Genomic DNA, 24,847 nt, shown 5'->3' with positions numbered 1-24,847 from the left:
GTGTCAGGCGGGAACCCGCGGATGATGCATAGCAGTAAATAACCCAAACAAAATTAGTTCTCTTGTCAGCTTCTACCTTGTATGTCCCCAGGCATCAGTAAAATTGACTGCACGCTAGATTTTCAAAATTAGCCCTAATGTTAGCTATGTGTCTGGCAACCTCCAAGTTTCCAATGTTCTACTATATTACCCGTAAGGATGAATGTGATACTTTTATATTTTGGCATTTACTCTTGCTGATGCGGCTTTTTTCCCTCTTCTCCAAATTAAAAATAATTTAGCTTTAACAATAAGAATGTGCACAAACATAATGCCGCATCTCTTTAAGCAACTAACTTTAGGCAATTAAATTAAAGCAAAAATATACAAAGGAAGAGAGAGAATTATTCAATTTAATATTGTTAATTTTATTAACATAGCTCTGTCTTATTTTGTACAAAGTACTGAATAACATGGTTGCAACTCTTTCCTCTATATTGCTGCTTCGCAATAGCAGTACACAAATTATTTAATTCAATGTTTTTATGATAACCCAGAACCAAACAAAACTTTTTAGAATTGCTACAAGTATATCTTGAGACATAACCAAAGGTTAGTAGAATAAAAGAAAAGGTTTCTCAGAAGGGGGCAAATGAAGATGTGAATTTTCCCTTGGAACAGGTAAATCTCACCAGAATCATTGCATCTAAAAATAATGCCAAATGTTGTCATATTTTAAGTAAAATATGATTTACACATAAATCTCTCTTTCAAAGTCTGTAAGTGTACTATAAATGTGACAACAAACAAAAAAAACCAAAATGTATTCCACATTAACTTTCAATCCCTAAATTTTAGGTTCATATATTCAGTATCAAATACAAAATCCACTTAGATACCAGATGCTGCAGATCAAGTACTGGAGAGCTTCTGGAGTTTGAATGTGCTGGAAGGCAAATCCTGGGCAAAGGTGCTTTGCCGGCTGGTGTGGTGTGCTTAGTACTTCACCTGAAAACAGTTGCTTCACAAAATCGGACCTAATGATCAGCTCAGCATCTCTGCAATAAAGAGGCCATAATCTGTGGGCAAAGCGAACTCTAATCAGGCCACATGCAGATTAAACTAACTGGGAGGAATAAAAACTAGATTAAAATGTTCATGCCTAATGCCAGAAGATTATCAGGATATTTTACCTCTTTAAATCCTAATTTATAGGGGCCAGGGTTAAGTTTGTGAGTTTATATTTGGCAGGATTATATGCTACATTGATTTTCTTCTGCTTAGAGAAGATTCAGCTAGACAATATTTTGTTTAGTACAATACACAGGCATTTGAGAGAAGGGAGTCAGTTTCATACATACTTATGTATGTAATGATAAGTAAAATAAAGCCATCATAATTAAATTGTTATTGCTGCAATGGTAATATCGCTTTATAAATGGGTATGCCAATGTTAATATATGAAATACTCGTGATAATGCTATGAACATATGTGTATAAAATGGTATCCTATTATTCTACCATAGCCTATTTTTCTGCCTTGAAACTTGATTTCCTAGAAGTGTCTGACTACTATTGTTTGTTGAACAAAGCATTTTAAATAGTTACCAGCAATTCAAATTTAATCTAAATACACAATAATTACCGTGAAGACATTGAGCAGTAGCAGTTGGCACTATATTAGCAATATTACTACATAAAAACACAAATGTAAATTTAAACAATCTTTTTGAAAGCAATGACAGGACAGGACATTAGTAAGTCAATAATCAGCATATAGTTTCTATCACCAGGTCTATAAAGTCTTACTAAATGGCATGTCATGACTTACCACCTGTGAGGCCAGACAATGTGCAACGGTCGTGGCTGATCATCGGCTCCACCCAAAATGTCACAGGGATTACGAGTCACATTCTCTTTATTTTCCACATGAAGAGAGCTTGAATTATCTGTTGAGTTAGATTTTTTAAAGTCTGATTCCTGCATTGATGAGCTGTCCAGGTTTTCTTGTGCAGTATTGAGGCTAGAGTGTACATCACACTCTAAATTAAAATTCTCCAATAAATTTTCAGAATCTCTCCGTTCTGGTCGGGAAGGATGGGCCATGGATAGAGTAGCACCACCATTTCCGTTAAGGCTGAGCATCTTCTGTAAATGGGCTATTTTGTGCTTGGGCATGAATCTGTCACAAAAAGGGAATGCAATATGCCTTTGATGAAAAAAAATGTCCAACTTGTCCCTTACCTTCCTATAAGGACAAATGTCTAAGTATAAAACAGGAAATATAAGGATGCTAAAACAAAATTTCTAGCAAAAGTTCAACAAGTATTAGGCACCAAGAAAAAGTTTAAAGGTTTGAAATTGGATAAAAGTATCTTTGAATGGATTCCGAGTTTCTATAGCTATAAAACCTGTCCTAGTATATCATAAAATCCAATACTATAGAAAGAATTCATCACTCTTTTCTCAGTCAACTTTCTGAATTTTCATTTTATGTTTTCCAATCATTGCATGACCCAGAGCACTCGCTCACTATTCCATAAAAATGCTTGAAAGTTCCTTGGTCAGGCTTTGCAATTTCTGCTTACATACAACTCTGTATTCCCGGGCACCTGCATGTTCTTTTATTAAATTAGTCTTGCTAATGTTTTCTGGAGTATGTTTTAATATCTTTTCATTATCATTTTTCACCTGTCCTCCTATAACACCATGTCATTTAGAGTTCAATGTCTGTTGTTTATTAATAGATAATACAAATGAAGTATAATCTTAAAAAATAAATTCTAGCCTAAAATATGTAAGCCATACATACAAAGAGGATCCATCCTGAAAGGGCTCTCTGTCAACATGGGGCAAATCAAGAGCATTTAGAACAGAGTTTAAGAGAGATACAAGAGTAGATTATGAGCCTATATTGGAACGTACAAACATACATAATGGACACTCCAACTTTTGAAACTAGGAAGAAAAAGAGAACAATTTTGAATTGGCATCAGTAAAACAGCTTACAGAAGGTCTTAGTGAAGGACTTTTCAGGTAGAATTGAGGGAACAATAGGATAAATGGAATATGAACTACGTGCAGACATACGAATTATCCTGGGAATAACATACAACCCAATAGGGCTGGGGTGCAGGACTGGAGGAGTAGAATGGGACACAGTGCAGTGTTTTCTCAGTTCCCAAGTCCTATCCAGAGACTTGGCCTTTGCCTGAATTTCTGATTAAGTGAAGAAATGGGAATGTTTGTACTAAGAGGTAGGAGAGCAATAAGGATGCCACAACAACAGTGTGTTCTAGGTACTCCCCATCGGGTGGTAAAGGTAGAAACTGGGCAGGAAGGTAGGGTCTGTGCAGGGAAAAAAAAGCAAGGCAGAGAAGTGGAGAAGGTGAGAAGAGGGTGGGGAAGCCAAGTTTGATAGGGCATAGGGATATTCACTTGAGGGACCTTGCTAAGGAGGGCAGTGAGATCCTGAAGAGACAGGACATCTTTTGGGAGATGAAAGTGACAAAACTAAATTCCGTGATCAACAACAGAATTCTTGGTGTAGGGAGGAAAGTGGGGCCTTGTAAAAGAGAACAAATCTAGCTTATTTTAGAAAATTTAAGGAAGGGGGGAAAATGAAGCAGACAAAGCAACAACAAAAACCCTAAATGGTTTCAGGTAGCAGGTGTAGAATTTAAGGAGTTGTATAATGAAGACATTAGATCTGGTCTCTTTTTCAAGTAAAGAAAAGAGAGGTGGAGTGGGGGTTGAGGATGTGAGCTAAGAATGAGAATGGTCTCAGATGATAGAGAAAGAAGGCTCAAACTAGTGCTGAATCAAGGGCTATTGGAGGACACTAAAGAGCAGCACAGATTTGTGTGAACTAGAATGTCTTTGGCTGTATACAGTACATCATGTACATTGTAGAATGAGAAAGCTGGCTTTTGGGGGCTTCTCTGCTTTTTTTATGAGGCACAAATTCTATTCTAATTTCAAAGAGTTGGAGAAAAATCAACTGAATGCATTTGAATGCCAAAGCAATAAACAAATGACTATGCAGAGACAAAATACGGAGTGATACTAATACCCTAAGTATGCTATTGATTTAAAATGGGAAGAAACCAAGACATTTACAGATTATAGTTCTTTACTGATCATCTCCAAAATTCATAAAAGAAACAAACCAATTTCTTTTCTGAAAAAAATTAAGAATACTGATGGTATACTAAGGAACTAGAGCACATTAAAAAAATCTCTATTGGTCACCAAATTGGATAAAAATGAAGTGAGTGTGACAACAGCTTCTCCCCCCAAAACAGAACAAATTGTAAGAGAAGGAATGTTGTATATATTTGACAAACTACAATAAAACAAGTGAAGCAACCTATTTGTTTATCAGATAAACGATGCCAGGCAAGATTTTAAAAATACTTTAATAGAGGGGCTGGGGATATGGCCTAGTGGCTAGAGTGCCTGCCTCGCATTCATGAGGCCCTCGGTTCGATTCCCCAGCACCACATATACAGAAAATGGCCAGAAGTGGCACTGTGGCTCAAGTGGCAGAGTGCTAGCCTTGAGCAAAAAGAAGCCAGGGACAGTGCTCAGGCCCTGAGTCCAAGCCCCAGGACTGGCCAAAATAAATAAATAAATAAATAAAATAAAATAAAAATAAAATAAAAAGGTTTTAAAAAATATTTTAATAGGATTACAAACTTAGTGTGCAAAGGATTTACAAGAAAAAAAATCAATACACATTGACACAACATAGCTTCATTTTAGAAAATAGTATCATGACCCATCTTCGTCATAAAATCCATTTATATTGGCCAGCATGTGAACAAAGCTGCAAATTAAGAGAGACCGGAGATTGGCTAAAGGGTTGTAAACAATGGAAATTGTTAACTGACAAACAATTTTGCTGTGGGCAAGGTGGTAGGCTTGCATTTATTCAACTTATTTCCTAAGTGTTCTCAAGGGTGACTAAGAGCCAATATTAGCACAGGTTGCAGACAACTGACTTGATAGGTGGTAAAGAATAAGGAAATAGAAGACACAGCCTCTAACTAGGGAGAGTAAATAAAGCAGCTCACAAGTCTCAGGAAATTAGAAAAAAAATCAGAATAAACCTTATTTGTATGATGGTTGCAGGAAGAACATCATGTAGACCTTTTTGAGTTTAACAAGGTGAGCAAGCTCTATTTGACCTAGCAAATGGATGCCACCGAGTTCCAGATCCTGCTGCACAGGGAAGGAAGACACAGTCTGTAGAGCAGATCACTGCGTGAATGCTGATTTCATTGGGGCCCCAGAGAACTGTATATGCTTGAAAATTACAGAGTTCTGAGAAGAGCAATAATAATGATTAAAGCAATGGAAGAACTGATTTATGAGGAAAGATTAAAGGAGCTAAGTATGAATAGCCTGGTGAAGTGACAACTAGAGGGATACATAATAGGAGTCTCTAAGGAAAAAGAATAATTATTTAGTGTGGTACAAGGGGGTATAGCTAGGAGTAATGAGATGAAATTAAGAATGGGAAAATTTAAGCTGAATTACAAGAAAAACTCCCTGATGGTATAATTTATTAGCTCATGGATTAAACTCCCTATGGAAATTCTATAGCTAGGGAAACTTAATAATAGGACTGGACAAAATACTAATAAATAATATAGATAACAATCCAGTTCTTGAAAGAAAGTGGCTACAAGTTATGTGTTTCCTGTTTATAGTATTTTTTCATATTTCTCTTTAATTGTCTATTTATTCTATTTATTCTAGTGATTGCCACAAAAAGTATTACTTAAGCAATTAGTTGGAGTTAACAAGACACCTCCTTTAGTTGAGAAGTTAAAAAACACTCTAGTTTTTATATATTCTGAAGCAATAATAAAAGCAGAAACTGGAATGCTTTTACTACCTTGTTTAAATAGAGTTGGTCTTGAAGCAGACTGAACAAATGTATTAAAATTTCTATAGACAAAACAAAATAATCTCCATCCACCACCCCACACAGTCTTTTCTTTTTTAGGCCTCTGTGCCGCAAAACTCGTATTTTTATAGACACATTTAATATAAACAATTTATTGCCATAGTATAAATTAAGAAAACTTTACTCCGGCTTTTCTAAATGTAGCTCTATGGTCAATTACTTCACATCAATACCAAGATCAAATAGGCATAATACTAACAAGCAGTTTGCTTAATAATAGTCACCACACTAATTAACCCATCCAGAACATTCTTAATCAGATACCATTTATAATGTACAGTTAACAGAAGCCTGGCAATAAACTGTTCTATGAGAGAAAACAGGTGATGGAGTGAAAGCTGGCTTTTCTATGGAATTGGACAGTATATTTGCACTGTCCTGGCATTAACTCAGTGGAGTGACTATGCAAATAGGCACATGTCTAAACACTTCCTTTCTCTTCCCCAGCTCCAGCTCTGGTGAAGGTGCTAATGAGAAGAGAAGAGGTCTTGAGGTAAGAATTGGAAGAGTGAAAAGAACAATTCGAAGAAACACAGCAATCTGCCTCTGAGAGCATTTGTCAGATTTGGTATTTACTCATTCTCCACTTATCTTTAAGACACGTTACTGCTCCTCTTATTCTCAGATTATCTCTGCCTGATTCTGAATTTCTCAAAACTGCTATTAGGAATGGTTTGACTTCTAAAAATATTCTGATTCTTTCTCTCATTTTCAATCTGTTACTATCCAGGAGATTTCTACCTCCAGCTGCCCCCGCCCCCGCCCCATCCCCTCCAAATAGCTAGTATGTAAAACAGAAAGAGGCTCCCCTCCTTCCTCTTCTCTCAAACACCCCTCTTCCCAACTGTGTTCCTCAGGTTTCTTGAGATATTGTCACAAAACCCTAGAACTGTGTTGGGCAACGTTTAAAGACAAAGCTGGGACAAGTGTGTTCTAGTTCTAAATGTACACAATTCCCATCCATCTCTTTGTTAGTTCACACACACAAACCTAGATAGAGCTGGACCTACAGGAATGGTGAAATGCCTTCCTCATTAGATCTGCCAGAAAATACTATATTTGGAAGTTTTAAATGGTGCTTAAAATGATGGTAAGCAAAGGAAACTGCATATATCTTATTTTTGCTAAAGTTGAGAGTCTGGAGTATATTTCGTTGATGGGGAGGGTTGTCAAGAGGAAGGAAATAAGATGAAAGAAAAGGCAAGGGAGAGGGAAAAGGGGAGGGGGAGGGGGAAATGAAGGAGGAGGTAACAAAGAGAACAAGGAATGTACTCACTGCCTTTCATATGAATCTGTAACCCCTCTGTATCACACTTTGACAATTAAAAAAAAAAAAGAAAAGGCAACTAGGATGTCACGGGTAGAATGTAAGGTACAATGTTCACAGTTGTGTTTGAAAGATTTTTAGTACTGTCTGTCCATAGTCTTACTTTGGGAAGCAGATCTGAAAGACAATAGGTTGTTAAACATGATGAAAAATGATGAATGATTAAGGAGAAAAGACAAGAAAGTATAAAATGAAGAAAGAATGATGAAATAAATGGTTATTCCAAATGTGAATTAATGAAGAGACAAGGAAGGGTTAAGGGGAATAAATCTGATATGAGACAGGCCATATGTAGGAACGAGGGAACTGAGAAAAATCAGCACATTTAGATACAACACAGATTTAAGGGAAAAAGAAGTGTACGATCCCTGGTTTATATCTTTTAAACAGTATCATAAGGGGTGTTGTGCACAATACTAACTCCTTGGGACATATAGACAAGGTGTACCAGAGAAGGTTTTGTGGAAATAAGTTTGGGAGGTGCTACCTTGAGCAACATGACACATTTCCTCATTACAGAGCTTTTCAAAGTACATGCAAGTGAATACTGTATATTCACCTACCCACTCTTTTGTTCATTCAGTAATCATATCGAATACCTGCTATACAACAGGAATATGATTATTGTTTTCCAAACTTAATACAAGAAACCTCCACAAAGAGGCATCCTAATAAGTAATGAACAAAGACATTCTGGGAAATATTAACTTGAGATACAAGGAGGTGTATAGGAAGTGTTTGAAAAGCATGGGGCAACAAGTTGGCTAGTGACCTCTTATTACACAGTAGATGGCAGAAAGAATGGGAAAAAGTATTTAAAAGAGAAAATGATGAAACTCAAACTATCACCATGACATACTAGTAGATAAAAGGAAGTTGAAAAGAATCAGCAGTACCTGTGAAGAAACTGACAGAAGATATGGTACAAGGTTAAAACAGATGAGAGATTAAAAAAAAAATCAACTGCTTTTAGCAAAGCGATTACTATGGAGTCTTGGATAGGAACCAAGTTGAGAAGAAAGGAAACAGGAGTCAAAAATAAATAGCTTTTCCAAAATGAACTGGGAAGACACATTTAGACAGTTCAGTGATCTAAGGCCTTGTGTGATTTACAACAAAACTATTCAGTGTTACCAAACAATGTGTTGGAAATTAATTACAAAATTAACATTTTTAGAATTTTGTCACATAAGCAAATAGCAAAGATAATTAAAAATGATGTTAGCTTACATGTGTGGAATATATCAATTATATGGTGAACAGGTTTCTATAGACCTATAAAGTATAAAGTAAAAACCTTGATAGAGCATTCGAAAGTATACACATATTCTCTTAATACCTCCCACCATACTACTGTTGGTAAATAAAAAAAATCAAAGGAAGGATACACATCATAATTAAAACTATATGTTTGGAAACCGTAACATTAAACAGAAAGATGCTACTTGTTTTGGTTGGAGAATGGCTACCTGCTCATCTTTACTAGTGATGGCTGAGGGTTAAATAGTAATAAACTAGTGGTACATGTCTATGAAGTCTGTTTCAGTAAACAAGTCCTAGCAGAAAGCTGTTTGAACAAAATAAAATCATAGATGAAACAATCATGATCTACATGCACCCACAAAATGCACTGTTGGAACAGACATCCAACACCACTGCAACTGGTTAGGCTGTGTTGTTTCAATGCTCATGGTTTGGTGCATGAGACAAATTTTGTTCTCCTATTGTGCAAACTTTCAAAGAAAACATGAAATATTGATAGCAGTCCTTGAAAGGATACTAGGCAAGTGGCTCTTGCTTGGACAAGAAAGAAGTTGTGAAAAGACAGGAAAACAGGATTCAGTGAAATTAGCTGAAGTTAAAAGTAACAAGCAAAACCTTCCTACATACTAGCATAAGAAATACTTGCTGCAACTGAAAGAAAATTTGTGGTTATCAGCCTTGCCTCTCATTAGCCATGTCTGGTGCCAGAGATGAGATACTTAGTGAAGACAGACTTCCATGAAAGACTGTCAAAAGGAGAAACTTTGGCTTCTTTTCTCCTGGTTTCAAGGTTCATCATTTCCTGATGCCTCTCCTTTGAATGACTGGGAAATAGAGACTATCATAAGGAAATAATAACTCTGTACTTATGAGCATATTCCTTTTTATTTTTACTTTCCATTGCTATTTCTAAGAGTCATTTCTGAGAATCTAACACTTTCCAGATAACCTCATTTATACCATCTGCTTACATGGCTTCTTCTGGAAACACAGTTTATGTGATTAGGATTATTTATCTTAAATAATATGCATTCCCCATTCTCCCAATTTCAAAGTGTTCTAGATTGTATATAGTGCTAATTTAACTACTTGTGTGAGTAGACAGTAGTTTATTGTACTCAGTTTTATATAAATTCCTTTAATATATTATTCTCCCAAACAGCAAATTTAAAGTCCTTATGAATATATGACAATAAGAATATACTGGTATAATGCCAAAACAAATATTTTTCAAACCAAAGGCAACTTTTGGTAACATATGCTTTGCACTATCCCTACTTCTCCTCCAAAAAAACCTCTCTAAGACTAAGTTCTTTGGTTGATATAAGAATAACTGTTGGGGCTGGGGATAAAGCCTAGCGGCAAGAGTGCCTGCCTCGGATACACGAGGCCCTAGGTTCGATTCCCCAGCACCACATATACAGAAAACGGCCAGAAGCGGCGCTGTGGCTCAAGTGGCAGAGTGCTAGCCTTGAGCGGGAAGAAGCCAGGGACAGTGCTCAGGCCCTGAGTCCAAGGCCCAGGACTGGCAAAACAAAACAAAACAAAACAAAACAAAAACTGTTATTATCATCCAGGAAACCCCTCCATTTTACACTGATACCATGGATACCATGGATCTCTTATAGACTTTCTATGCCTTTTCTCCTCCACATACTATCCATACTTACTGAGTTACTCCTAAGACCATGTTACGTACACAACATTCTTTTGTTAGTGAATAGTCACTGCATTAAGTAAGTCTAAAACATTCATTCAGCAAATGGTCAATCTCTGATGTGCATGAAATTATGTGTATATGAAGTATGTGGGTAGTGATATTACATACTAACTTATTTGGTTCTCTTAGGCCTGACACTGTAAACTACTTGTGCCCTCTTTAAACTAAACGGTCTTTACTAACTCCATCATTAATTGGCTCATTTTCCCTTTACTTTCAATTTAGAAGCAAAATTTAAAAAGCCTCCATTTACCTCACTTAATTTAATAATTAAGAACAAAAAATTTCCCTAATGTAAATCTAAAATACTCTTCCAAACAAGGAGGAGGAGCTGTCTCACATGTATAGATAATTGACTTGCTGCACAAGGATTTATGGATATAATGACAGCTCTTGCTACTATGGGAGCCCCATGTATTTTGTAGTATCACTGAAACACTGAAAGAGTTTTTTAAGCCCTGAAAGTGTTTTTTAAGTCCTAAGTGCTACTTCACTGTAGTAATACTAAGCTAACTAATAGAGCTTTGCCAAGAATAATTCCATGTGTAGAAGGGCCTAGGACATGCAGAACAAGGCCAAAAGGCAAAAGGTAAGATATGGCCAGAGCTTTAAGTGGGTAGAGAATAGCAGAGAAGACAGAAGGTGTAGGGACAAAAGATGACACCAAAGAGATGAGTAGGAGATGATTTTCTACAGTGAAGGTGTTTGCAGCCCTTTGAGAAATTTACAGTCACACTGGGTCTAAATAAATATGCTAGCTGCACTGTGAAGAGCAAATTGGGGCAAATGTGGCAGTAATGTTTAGTGGGTCTAAATTTTGAGGGAACTGTGTGTGTGTGTGTGTGTGTGTGTGTGTGTGTGTGTGTGTGTGTGTGTGTGTGTGTGTATTGGTCATGAGGCTTGAACTCTGGGCCTGGGCACTGTCACTGAGCTCTTCAGCTCAAGGTTAGCGTTCTACCACTTGGGCCACAGTGCCACTTCCGGTTTTCTGGAGTCTCATGGACTTTCATGCCTGGTCTGGCTTTGAACAGCTATCCTTGGATCTCAGCCTCCTGAGTAGTGAACAGATAAGAGGAGATAGAACGTGTCCATAAACACTAGTGATTTGGTGTGGTTTTATTGTGTTATTGAGGAAGCTCATGGGCTCCACAGAAAGTCAGAAGGCTAAGAAGTTTGCTTTCCTGAGGTGCCCATGGAGACAGAGTTGCAGAAAAGAACTGAAGCAGAATAGATAGCTTCTCTATAAATGGTTATCAACCCCCTTGATAACCTCCTCTTTCCCACATAGCAAGACAACAATCTACCTAATTCCTCTGGCATCTACCTCAGAAGAAGAGTGGAGTATGCCTAACTGGACAGGTTGGTCTGAAGACAAAGACAAAGGCAAGGGCAAAGATAAGTGAACTAAAACGAAATTATTCCTATTCATTAGTGACATCTCCAACGCATCTTTTCCTCATTTGGCTCTGAGAAAGCTAGATTCTCCTTCGTGGAGATTGACTTCAGGACATTTTCTCTAGAAACTCATTGACCTAACAAAACAGACATGTATACAGTGCCACACAAAACATGTTGCTCCTCTTGTAAGAAATTTATCAGTCAACAAAACCTGGGTCTTACTCTCAAATATGAATGAATAGCCAGAATATCCACGAATAAGGAGTAATAGTAATGAAAATTTTGATCCAAGCACTGCTGGTCCATGTGTATAGTCATAACAGTGCAGGAAGCAGAGATCTGAGGAATGCAGTTTGAAGCCAGCCCAGGCAGCAAAGTCCTAAAGACTCTTACCTACAATTAACCACCAAAAAGCTAGAAGTAGAGCTATAGCTCAAGTGGTAGAGTATTAGCCTTGAGTAAAACAAAACTCAGGGCAGGTACCAAGGCTCTGAGTTCAAGCCCCAGAACTGGTGCGTGCGCGCAGACGCTTGTACACACACACACACACATACGCACGCACGCACACACCATAACTGATCTGGGTGTTGGGGCTACCTACTGCAGTCCTAGATACTTAGGAGGCTGAGATCAAAGGCAGCCTGGAAAGAGAAATCCAAGAGATCCCAGTTCCAAAAACAAGTAGCAAAAAGCCAGGCTAGGGATATGGCTCAAGTAATAGAGTGAAAATCAAGCAAGTAAGCGAAGACAAGCACAAGTCTTTGATTTGAAACCCCAGTATTAATAATAATAATAAACATATATGTATAATGTATATACACACATATGCATCTACACATTCATATCTCACAGCTGAAAAATAAATAGAATAGTTGGAAGATAAAGTTGGGAAATTGTACAGAACAGCAGCAAAGAAAAGGGGAAAAAAGCAGATATTAAATGAGGCCAAAATGAGCTACAAATTTTGAAGAAATTGAATGTGGAGAAAATTGTTGGAAGATAACAAAAGAAAAATTAATTTTTTGTATTGATATATTGACTGTCTGACTAAATAAAGGAATAAAATTCAATTCAAGTAAAATCATTAGGTAATTACAGATTTCTAGGTATAAAGAAGATCTATACACTTTCCAGCTGAGAGAGTCAGGGGAGTTACATACAAAATTTCATTGCATAAATGAGTCAGACTTCACGAGAAAGCAAAAAAAGTAAAAACCTCATAAAAAATGACCTCAATTTTTGAGGGAAAAATGATTTTCAGTAATAGTTTAATACTCAGCTCATTTTCAGCTGTAAGGCAGACTACAGTCCACTGTCAGGCATGGAAAGTGCTTACTTTTTTTGCTCTTATATATTTTTTCCTAGGAAATATTGGGAGATGTGCTTCACAAAAACAAAACAAAACAAAAAAGAGCAAATGCAAGAAGAAGTTCCAGGACATAGTTGACCCAAGGGCCCAGAAAGAAAAAACAAACAAGTGCAGGAAAACAGAGGCCTTCAGGAATGTGGTGTCCAAGGAAAGAATCCAGAAGTGATAGATTTACTAATATGGCTGACCATATTGTGAAGATGAATTCATAATAATGACAGACTGTAGGAATGTTTTTGTGATACCAACACAGACCAAGCTAATAAAGTCAAAGCAATAATTAGCTCCAGGAAAACTGAAGAGTTATTCAGGAAAAGAAATCTAATCATAGAACACAATAAGACTCAGCAGGGAACACTTTCACATAGCCATAATGCTACAAACACAGAATATTTATTTAGCCAAAAGTTGAGATATAGTCATATTGGAGAGCTAGGATAAGGAGAAGTGAATGCATATGAGCATGCTTATACTGCAAGAGAGATCACTAAATCACCATTTCTTATAGGAAGTCAATAGATAACATGGTATATTTAAATAAATCAAGAAGTCAGAAGATTTTTATAAAAGATAACCTTAGGGGCAGGTTTTGTAGATGGTAGTCTCTAAGTAGGGTATGGTGGGGTCAGGAGTGAGGAGCAATAAGGAAGAGAATTTGTTTTTGTTGTTGTTATTCATGTTATGGAAGTAATGGGGCTTGAACTCAAGGTATGAGTGCTGTCCCTGAGCTTCTTTATCTTCAAAATTAGCACTTTACCATTTGAGCCACAGCGTCACTTCCAGCCTTTTCCGAGTAGTTTTATATGAGTCTCACCGACTTTCCTACCAAGGCTGGTTTTGAACCACAATCCTAAGATCTCAGTAGCTAGGATTACAGGTAATCATAAAATTTCTTTAGATCTTTCTGACTTTTTAAACTAACCTGACATATTAGCTTGAAGAAAATCTTAAAATTTATAATCTCTGAAAATTTCATGCAGAAATGTCTTTAAGTACTACCTGAGAGTTTTTGAACTACCCCCCCCCCCCCGGAACTCCTGTTAGACATATGTTGGAATCTTATCCTTCAAAATTTTAACATTTCTCCTATTTTCAATTGCTTCCTCTATTTCTATGAATATGGTAAATTTGTTCTTATGCATTGGTCAGAATGTCTGTGAAGATCTACAGAGATACCTAAGGAAGCTGACAGAAAGAGGCTTGATTGACTCCAAGTTTTATCCCTTCTTATAAGCATGAACTAATTTAAGCTTCTGAACAGCTTTCTAAATTCTGGGACACTTACTTAGGTTATAAGAAACTGCTGTATGTTTATAGTTTACTCAAACTTAACTTTCTCTTCTTAGGGAAAAAGAATTAAAAGAAAAACCAGACATTTGAAAGTTACATGCCTGACTTTCCCTTTTGAATCTTTTTAAAGAAACAGAACGTTGGTTCTGTAAATATTACAACCCATGGTCCTCTTTTAGAATGTGGTTCACCATTATTTGCATTGAGATTTTTATTTTCTCCCTTGAAATATCCATCTCAGATTTATTAGTATGGGCAAATACTCTCAGTGGGGATTATATCCATTTGCAGTTTTCATTAAATATCATTTGTGGGTCATAGGCACAGAGATGTACAAATGCCCCTTTAAACACAAAATTGAATATAAATGGAAACTAGGTCTAGGTATCTTTAACATACAATAGATGTCTTAGAAAAATAGTAACTACTCAATTGAATGCTCATGTAAAATTTCTTGTAACTTAAAAAAAAAGTCCTAAAATTTAGCTGTATGGAAAGTGTGCATTTGGCTGACACTAGCTATTTTAAAGTATTGCACACGTCACCTGAACAGTCAATACATGCTCTCTTTTATAAACATTTAGTACTTTAATCATGTATGCCAGTGCATAACTGAGTCCTAAAGGTGTCAAAAGCCAGGGTATTCTAGAACTGAAAGTTAGTTTGGGAGTACAGGCACCAAATGGCCAGATGGCCTTGCAGTAAACTGCGGAAAGCCATTTAAAACCAATCCATGTGTAGATGTATTCCAACAGAGAATTGTAGGCAACAAGCCAATGAGATACCAAAAGACTTGTTACAAGATCTTTGTTAGCCAGAAATAACATTTCAATTTTATAGAACTTGAATTAAAACAAATCTTATTCTTTACTTCCCTGTAGTAAATAAATGAGCAAAATCAACTGTACCTCCTAGCAGGGTTATGGCCCACAGTAGATGTTCAATATGCAGTTGTCGAGCGAATGAAGAGGGAAGGGTTATGCACACAATATTCTATTCTCTTCTGGGTCTTGACTGTTTCTGTAGACTGATGTGTGCTGTGGGAGTTTGGAGTATGTTTTATTTAGGTGGTTTGCATATATGAAGTGGAAAGAGGTAAGGTTGGTTGAAGGGCAATTACTTCTTGATGGGAAAAAGATAAAAGTATAAACAGCGCAGCTATTGCTTAAGCAAACTCAGTTCTTCATCCTGATCTGCAATGCAAACAGTACACAAAATACCGTTTCATTAAAGTGTGGCTGTCACATCAACAGGAAAGAGAATGAAGACCTGCTATGCAGTATTATTAGATATATTGAATTTGTTGTCACTAAGATCAACGAAATACTGCTTCGAAGGACTGCACACTGTGACACAGAAACGTTTTTGCAAAACAGAACATTCCTTTTGATGTAATTTTTCTTTGTATTGTAATAGGGATCATATCTCTAGAAGAAATGAATATCAATTTGTTGATAGCTTGAGCCACTATTAAAAAGGTAACACACTAATCAGAAAGCATCCATCATACCTGAAAATTCATTTTGAAAAGAAAAAAAAATGTATGAAATGGTATCTCCATAACACAAATTAATTGTTATAAGGACTTTCCCCATCATTTTAGCAAAGGGTATAGTGCTAAGGATTAATAAAAATTCATCCAAAATAAAGGTGCTAGGCACACCCCTCCAGGATTTGCTGAAGACCAAAATACTGGTATATCACTTTCTGAAAAGCCCGAATAAGATGAAGGTAGAGACTGGGGAGGACATCCCCAGGAGTAGATATATTCCATGAAAACTCTCACAGAGATGAGGATGACTGCCAGAGGTAGAGGGGGTGGGGGGAGACCTGACATCAATTTCCCCAAGCTAGATGACTGACAAACAGCATGCAGACACTTAGCAGACTGACTCCTTCCACTCCAAGAACTCAACACTCTTGCTTGCCCTGCTGACATGAGCAGTGATCATGACTACAATACTATGAAGACAGAAGGCTAGTCATAGTTGTTCACAAGTAGAAATGGCAGTACTGGAAGTGGCCTCCATTTGTGTCAGTTGCAAAGGAGGGAGGCCTGGTTGAAGCAAGTCAAGGTTATACTATATTGAAAGGATTATGTTTAGGCATGTTGTTTTCAAGGTAATGAACATACTACTGGGGCAGAACCTGAAAGAAGAATGTAATTAGAAATCACACAGGCAGTCTGCCATGATATGGCAAGATGTCTCTGTGTGAGATCTCTCCAGAGAGCCTACAAAGAACTTACCATTTTGTCTCAGAAGAATGGCATTTGGCTACTGTCTGACAGAATAAATGCAACATTCAAGAGAGATCCTCCAAAATTATCAGCTTTGGAACAAGCCCCAGTCTCTTTTCCTCTCCTACCTCTCAACCTCACCCTGCTGCTGCAGCTAGGGAAGACAGGAGGCAGGACTGGACTTACTTGACTGGTGATGAACAGGCTGGACTCCTCAGCTGACGGAGTCTTGCTAATATTGAGGAATGTTTGGATTTTCTTTCTATCACTAATTCAATCACACTTTCAGCTTCTTTCTTCTTTCTATGCATGACAATTTTGAGCACAAAGACTGTCTTTCTGACTTTTGATTAATTTTTTCTAGTACCCTTATCATTTTTTTCTCTTCTACATTATAATCTAGAAGCAGAAAAATAACATTTCAAGCTTGGTTTTAAAAAAGGCAACAACCACAAAAGAATATATTTGTGTGTAAAAATCAAGTCTTTTACTATATCTAAAGTTTCATAGATACAACTGAAAGACAAATTACAAAAATATAAGAAACACTTGAACATGTAGAATTGATATAGAAGTAATCAGCTAACTCTTAGAAATCAATGATGCTCAGTAGCACATTCCTATAATCCCAGAACTTGGAAGACTGCAGCAAAAGGTTCATGAATGTGAGTACAGCCCAGGTTACACAGTGATGTCTAGTCCAGCCTGAGATACATAGTGATACAAGATCTGAACCCTCTACCATTGGACCTGCCTTAGTGAGACTTTGCTTCAAAAGAAAAAAAGAGAAAAAAATAAAGAAAGAAATCAATGGGGCTCATTGTCAGGTTTGATTAACTTTGCACCTATGTAACTTAGTAGCTGTGTGACTTCAGGCAATTCAATTAACATCTCTGGATTTCTGATTTCTCATGTATGAAGGAGGTTTAATACTATTAGTTACATCAGTGGACTATGGAGAAGATTAAGCAAATTTACATAAATCACTTAGCATAGTGTCTAGCTAAGCATTTATACTCAAATAATCACCTTTTATTCTCATCACCAATATCAAACTCTAAATGACTACCAAAGCACAGTAAAATTCAATTTATCAGTATTCTTCCTCTATTTTGTCTATATTTTCAGTTTCCACAATAATATGTGACTTCAACTGGGAGTCTACAGAAACTATTTCAATTAAAATATAAAAGTAAGGGCTGGTGATATAGCCTAGTGGCAAGAGTGCCTGCCTCGGATACACGAGGCCCTAGGTTCGATTCCCCAGCACCACATATACAGAAAACGGCCAGAAGCGGCGCTGTGGCTCAAGTGGCGGAGTGGTAGCCTTGAGCAGGAAGAAGCCAGGGACAGTGCTCAGGCCCTGAGTCCAAGGCCCAGGACTGGCCAAAAAAAAAAAAAAAAAAAAAAAAAAAATATATATATATATATATATATATAAAAGTAAATGTGGTCATGACTCTTTGTCAACTTTATAAAGTGGGAAAAGGAAAAGGCAGCTGTATATTTTTTTTAACCTGGATTAGAGGTGATTGTACTGCTTAGTTTGTTATATGTAATATTTATCTGAATTCTTGTATAGGCAAAACAGTTCTCTTTCTACATAGGCAAGAGCTCTCTGATCATGTAGGACAGCCATAAATATCTGAGTTTAAATTATTTTATACTGATCAGTACGTTTACATACAAGACATGCAAAAGGCATAAACGCCTTGGAAACCATTCACAAGAAAATAACCAAACGCAGCCTCATGCTGCGTTGCCATGTCAGGCTTTAGCTATTTATCATATAACCGCCTTTACACTAAGGAAAAATTACTGAGAGGACTCAGTTTCCTTTACTGGCACCACCACACATTCTGGGCACCATTTTATGAAACTGAGGCGATGGAAAGATACTGATGTCATTGTCAGATGAAGCAAAAACCACATGAGAGGCTCTGCTTCTGGTGTTCATTTAGGTTAGATCGAAGTATGAGGGAAGAATTCTGGGATGTATGTGTCACAGTATTTGAAATGGCTGCCCACCACAAACAAGCCCAATTTACAAGAGACAAACACATAAGGTAGGAGGGAGTTTCAGTTTCTAAACTACATTACAAAGTACACATTTGCTTCTAAACTTTAAAGCAGTCCTGAATTGCATTTGGATAGAGTTATAGCATGGCTTTAAACACACACACTAACCCAGACACACACACACACACACACACACACACACACACACACACACACACACACACACACACACACACACACACACACACACACACACACACACACACACCCCATGGAGGTAATTCAGTTACTCCTGCAGTGCAGATGTGCACAGGAATGCTCTAAGTGATTAAGATAGGGCTTTAAAGTTAGTTAATTAGAAACATCTATGATCAACATTGATATTAACTCTGAGATTTGATTGGTGGAAAGTTCATTTGAATTTAGATTTAAATGTAAGATGAGGATACTCTTTGGACTCTCTCATGCTGTAAAATTGTCTTGAGTCAAGGCCTTCAGTGTTTAAACTCCTTTAATCAAGTTAACAGTTTTAAGAATAGAATTCTGCACACCTAATAATGCTTTTGGCAAATAATATTTGTCCTATCTTAGAAGGAAGGATTAAAAAAAGTCTTAAGTGCAATATTAGAGAAACTATCTTGACAGAAAGAAACCACTGTCTTCTAAGATCAGCCACACCACTCTGCCCTAATTAATGGTATAATCCTTTCTAAAAAGGCCATAGACTATTGATAGAGTAGAACACAATAAAATATATGACCCTGTTCAACATAGCACTCGGCACAAATAGTTGCTTTAAAAGGTTCAGTTTTGGGGCTGGGAATATGGCCTAGTGGCAAGAGTGCTTGCCTCGTACACATGAAGCTCTCGGTTTGATTCCCCAGCACCACATATATGGAAAATGGCCAGAAGGGGCGCTGTGGCTCAGGTGGCAGAGTGCTAGCCTTGAGCGGGAAGAAGCCAGGGACAGTGCTCAGGCCTAGTCCAAGGCCCAGGACGGCCAAAAAAAAAAAAAAAAGGTTCAGTTTTGGGGCTGGGGATATGGCCTAGTGGCAAGAGTGCTTGCCTCGTATACATGAGGCCCGGGGTTCAATTCCCCAGCACCACATATACGGAAAATGGCCAGAAGTGGCGCTGTGGCTCAAGTGGCAGAGTGCTAGCCTTGAGCAAAAAGAGGCCAGGGACGGTGCTCAGGCCCTGAGTCCAAGCCCCAGGACTGGCCAAAAAAAAAAAAGGTTCAGTTTTGCAAAATGAATGTAAGTACTAGAGAAAATGAATCTTTTTTTAAACTTTCTTTATTGTCAAAGTAATATACAGAGTGGTTACAATTACATATGTAAGGCAGTGAGTACATTTCTTATCAAACTTGTTACCTCCTTCTTCATTTGTCTCCCACCTTCCCCCCTCCCTGGATCCCTCACCCCACTCCCTGAGATGTACAGTTGGTTTACAGCATATTGTCTTGTAAGTATTGCTGTTGCATTGGTTCGCCTTTTACCCTTTGCCTGTCCATTCTGGAAAGTGAATCTTAAGAATTATAATGAACATATTTATTTTTTAAGTCCATATTTTATTTTCATGAACCTTAAAAGATATTATTCTCTTAATTCACATGTCTAGTGGAAAAACCTTTTGGTCATTACAGATTTTGAAGTTCCAGTTATACAAAAGTTTCAAATGTAAGATGAAGCTGTGTTCTGTTGTCTCACAACCCCTGGACTTCAATTAATAACGAACACACTAGTTAGGTTATCTTCTCACAATTAAATGTTACTCTCTACTGGAAAGTAATATGAGTACACTCCACAAAAGATACATATTTGGTTATTTCTGCTAGCTAGCTAAAAAATAAAACCCTGCAAGTGTTAATGGCAAAGAAATTTGTATTATTTGTATTAAGAACCCCAGAATTAATAAAAATGCCCATTACATCCCCTTTCACAAAGGTGTCATATATGTCTAAGCAACAGGGTGGGAAGGAGTCTTTGCAAAAATTCCTGTAAGAGGAAGGGTGTATCAAGGAACCTTTAGAATCAAACTACCTTAGACATAAATTATAGGATCAAAAATCTAATACCTCTGTACCCTCTGTACCACACCTTTACAATAAAATTAAATAAAAAACAAACAAAATAATAAAATACTTTCTTCAAGTTAAAAAAATCTAATAGGTAAATATCCATAAACAAAATAACAATACTCAAACCTTTGAGTCCTCTCCATTGTTAATTACAAAAAAATCACCTAAGTTTAAGGACTAAGGCAATGGTGTAAGCAGAGTTGATACAAAGCATAGACAATACATTAGTAAGTCTATTTATTGATAAGCAATTTCTCTAAAAATATAAATTTGTTTATCATGGACAATGTGGTTGCTGTTATTCTTATGATCATAATTGCAGGGAGATGCAGAAAAGTCACAGAATTGTGGAACTAAGATATTTTCTTATACTCTTTATATATTCTATAGATTACCCTGCTGAATTCCTCACTTTGCACTGATAGCTACAAATGAAAGTAGTGGTGTAAGAACTTTCCAGAAATCTAAGTAAAAAGGATGGCAAACAATAACAACATGCTCTTCTTTGTTTCTTGTCGCCTTTCATTATTTTTAATTAGTACAGCTACATCTGGCACTCAAAGACAACTTGGAGGGCTGGGAAAAACCTTGACTATGATTCAAGCTGACTGCTAAGCACAGATACCTGACAATCTACCATGAAAAACACCTCGTAGCAAAGCTCATAAAGAAAAGGATGAACAGAACTTCATGATTAGAAACCAATATGAATATCCCCACCCTTCAGAATTCTTTCCTTTCTTGCACTTTCTCGCAATCAGAACATTATTGGATCACATCTCACAACTAAGTACTGAATAGTATGCTAGTAGGTAAGCATCTATTATTTCCCTTTTGTGCTATGGCCCTTGTATAGACATCACATAGAAAGCAAACATACACAACAAAAATAAAAACATTATCTCTTTTCTGGCAATGCTTTTTAATTTTTTTAACTGCACAAGGTTGTATGGGTAAAATATTTTAAAAGGTAACTTCATGTTATTGTTGGATATTATTAAGATTCTGTTGAATGCTCTCTGTAAAGATTACTAAAAATTCATCAGCCTTTCAAAACTGTATGACTTTAGTTAGATGCTAAGTTTATTGGGAGAAAAGCTGCATAGATAACACTGTGTACTGTCTTTGTCTATTTGTTTTGTTTTTGTTGCCAGTCCTGGGGCATGGACTCAGGGCCTGAGCACTGTCCCTGGCTTCTTTTTGCTCAAGGCTAGCACTCTACCTCTTGAGCCACAGTGCCACTTCCAGCTTTTTTTTTTCCTATATATGTGGTGCTGAGGCACTGAACACAAGGCTTCATGTATACAAGACGAGCACTTTACCACCAGGACACATTCCCAGCCCCCATGTACTGTCTTAAGAAGTAGACTTTTAACTCATTTTCTTATTTTAAAAATATTTTATTAGCATATCCCAGTTGTATTGGGGGGAGGGATTGCAGGGTGACATTTCCACATATGCACACAATGTACTTCAATCAAACACACACTCTCTATCACTCTCCCTATTCCTCTCCCACTTCTTAAAACTATTTCACAAAGTTCCTTGTTATATTTTAATACACACATATTCTGACCATAAACTGTTATTCTTCACAATAAAAATTGTTCATAATGCCTTTTCTATATTACTTTATTGCAGCCAACAAACTTGATAGATCCTATAATCTTTTTTGGACAAATTTTCCGTACTGAGCACCATCAGCACACCTTCACTGATATAGTTCTGACACCCTGAGCTCCCTTCTCCACTCTCTCTGAAAATGTTCATTGCCAGGCATGCCTTCCTCCAGATGCTTCCTCTGAGACACATATGTACTGATGACGACATATCACAGGACTGCTGGTATCATGCTCTTCTGTTTTATTTTCTCAACAGTTAGTCTACAGTAATCTCTAGAAAACCAGTTACCACTAACATACAATATTTTGTTTATGTTCTTCTTAAAATGGCTCTAATTTCTTTTCCTGCTACATAGAATTTATGGATATATCTCTGAGATTCTAGCAAAGTTACAAAGATAGAAGGCTCAGCAGGGAATCACACACATGTACACACATGCACACACATACACACACACAGAAAAGATGTTTCAAATCTAGAGGAAAATAAGTAAGAGAAGAGTCAGCAAAAGTATATGTGCCAAGAGAGACAGGAAGAGAATTGTGCAGTTGGAAGAAAACCAAAGGTGTGGGGCTCTCCACAGAGGGTGATTGCAGAGGCACCACAAAGCTCTGGGAGTATTGTCAGGCCTCAGGAGGTAGGCACAATGCTGTTACTAATTGCAGGCAGGAGAAAATCCTTATGGATCTTGTTCATTTCTGTGAACAAAGCTGTAGCAAAGCTGTAGCCAAACTAAGTAAGAGGCACGTTGTCTTCCTACAGCATGAATCTTAGTGTGAGATGGAGTCTGCCAAGACTCATAAAATGTACCCAATTCTGTTCATTCAAGTGGGAATGAATGTTACTGCCAGACAAAGCTTCTAATGCTGTATATCTTACTGTGACTCTACATCAGAAGTTTTAAAATACTGGAGAATTTTTAGGACACCATTGATGTCTACTATTCATCCTAAGACACTCTAAGTCAGTTGACCTAAGATAGAGCCTAAAAACTGTCACCATTTTTCTATCAAGTTATAATTTGCTACTGACATCTAGGAAGAAAATTCAGAAACTCAAATGTGGTAGGAAGATATAGTTGGTATTTATCCCTTTTTAAAGTGAAACTACATCCTTGGAAGAGAAGATGGAAAGAAGAAAAATCAGATTACAATACAGGTAAGGATAAAAATGGTATCACTGACTCCCATCAAGAAAAAGTACAATAGACCAACACTTTACATGAAGTTGGGAAAGAATATCTGTCAACATCAAGAAGCTTTCACTTATAATCCCAGCTACTCAAGAGGAGATCTGGAGTATCACTATGTGAAGCCAGCCACAGAAAAGGTTAGCAAGACCACACCTCAACCAACAAGTCAGCCATGCTGACAAGTAAGTGTAATTCCACATATGTGGGAGGGCATAAGTAGGAGGATCACAGGATTGGTCCTAGGTAAAAAACCAAACCAACCAAACAAACAAAATCCCCAAAACTCAAGACCCTATCCAGAAACAATTAATATAAAAGAGAAACATAAGGCTGGAAACGGCTGAAGGAGAAGCTCAAGTAGTAGAACATCTGCCTATTAAAACAAGGACATGAATTCAAGTTCTTGCTAACCAATCCAACCCTCCCCCCAAGAAAAAAAGAACAAAAAGAAAATTTAAAGTAAATTATGGATGAGAGATAGACCCTTTGTAAAACCTGAAATTATGGCAAATGGCACAAATGCCTAGAAAGATCAAGGAATACTTTACAGTAGTGTAAACTGGGATAATGTCTACTGGTTCTATGTACTACCACACAAAGATTGAAAAAGGAGGCTAATTTAACCTGAAATTTATTTGCTATATGTTATGCTCTTAACAGGAGGTAGTAGTCTGTTAAGAATGTAAGCAATAGGTCTGGGTATATAAGAGGTCTGGGTACAAATTCTGGTCTTTTTACCTTTAGGTAATATAGCCTTAAGCAAGTCACTTAAGTTTCCCAAACTTTAGTCAGTTTCTTATAGCCCCCCAAAAGAAAATTAGTTAGAATTCAGGGCTGGTAATAATCCTACACCAACTGTGGCTCATAGTAGTTACTTAATAAAGACTAGCTTTTTAGAATTAGTGGTATGGTTAAAAATAAATTCTGATTGAAAGGAAAACTTTGCTTTCAAGAAAAAAAAATTTCTTAAATGAGAAAGCCATGTACATCACAAAGATCATAATATATGTCCTGCTAATTATAATTCCAAGGGTAGAAACTCTTCGAGGAAAGACAAAAGGCCATGGTAATAGTCTAATTTTTTTGGAGATGTGCGCCAGACTGCAAAGCCAGGTAAAGGATGTGGTTTGGGAACAAAGACTGAAACTCGTGCGAAAGTAACATCAACTAGGGGTGGGAGACTTCAGCCATGAGGACACCATCTGGAATCTTGCTTGGCAAAAACACACCAGATAAATTCTTGACTTACTTTGCTCTAAGACAGCAGATGATGCAAATAGAGAAACTACTTTTCTGGACTTAAATCAGACAAATTGGAATGGAGAGTGAATTCGAGATGTGGAAATGATCAGAAACTTAAAGCAAAAGGGACCA

General features: G+C 37.1%; 1 protein-coding gene across 7 annotated transcripts in view; it reads right to left on the bottom strand.

Annotated features, from left to right (window-relative positions):
• Gtdc1 (glycosyltransferase like domain containing 1) overlaps window positions 1-24,847 on the bottom strand; it is a 364,166-nt gene that overhangs the window by 60,479 nt on the left and 278,840 nt on the right. For 5 of the 7 annotated variants that reach the window (XM_048345534.1, XM_048345535.1, XM_048345530.1 and 2 more), the window contains one exon: window positions 1,811-2,161. The exons of 1 other annotated variant lie outside the window; for it this stretch is intronic. In XM_048345534.1, the coding sequence (XP_048201491.1) occupies window positions 1,811-2,161 (351 nt within the window). Of the gene's footprint in view, window positions 1-1,810; window positions 2,169-6,280; window positions 6,476-24,847 lie in introns of those variants that run through there. One more of the 7 variants, XM_048345537.1, reaches the window with a different exon arrangement.

The sequence above is a fragment of the Perognathus longimembris genome, chromosome 4 (assembly GCF_023159225.1).
Source record: "Perognathus longimembris pacificus isolate PPM17 chromosome 4, ASM2315922v1, whole genome shotgun sequence".
Lineage (NCBI taxonomy): Eukaryota > Metazoa > Chordata > Mammalia > Rodentia > Heteromyidae > Perognathus > Perognathus longimembris.
Note: the sequence above shows the minus strand (reverse complement) of the source record. Positions and strands in the feature narration are given on the sequence as shown.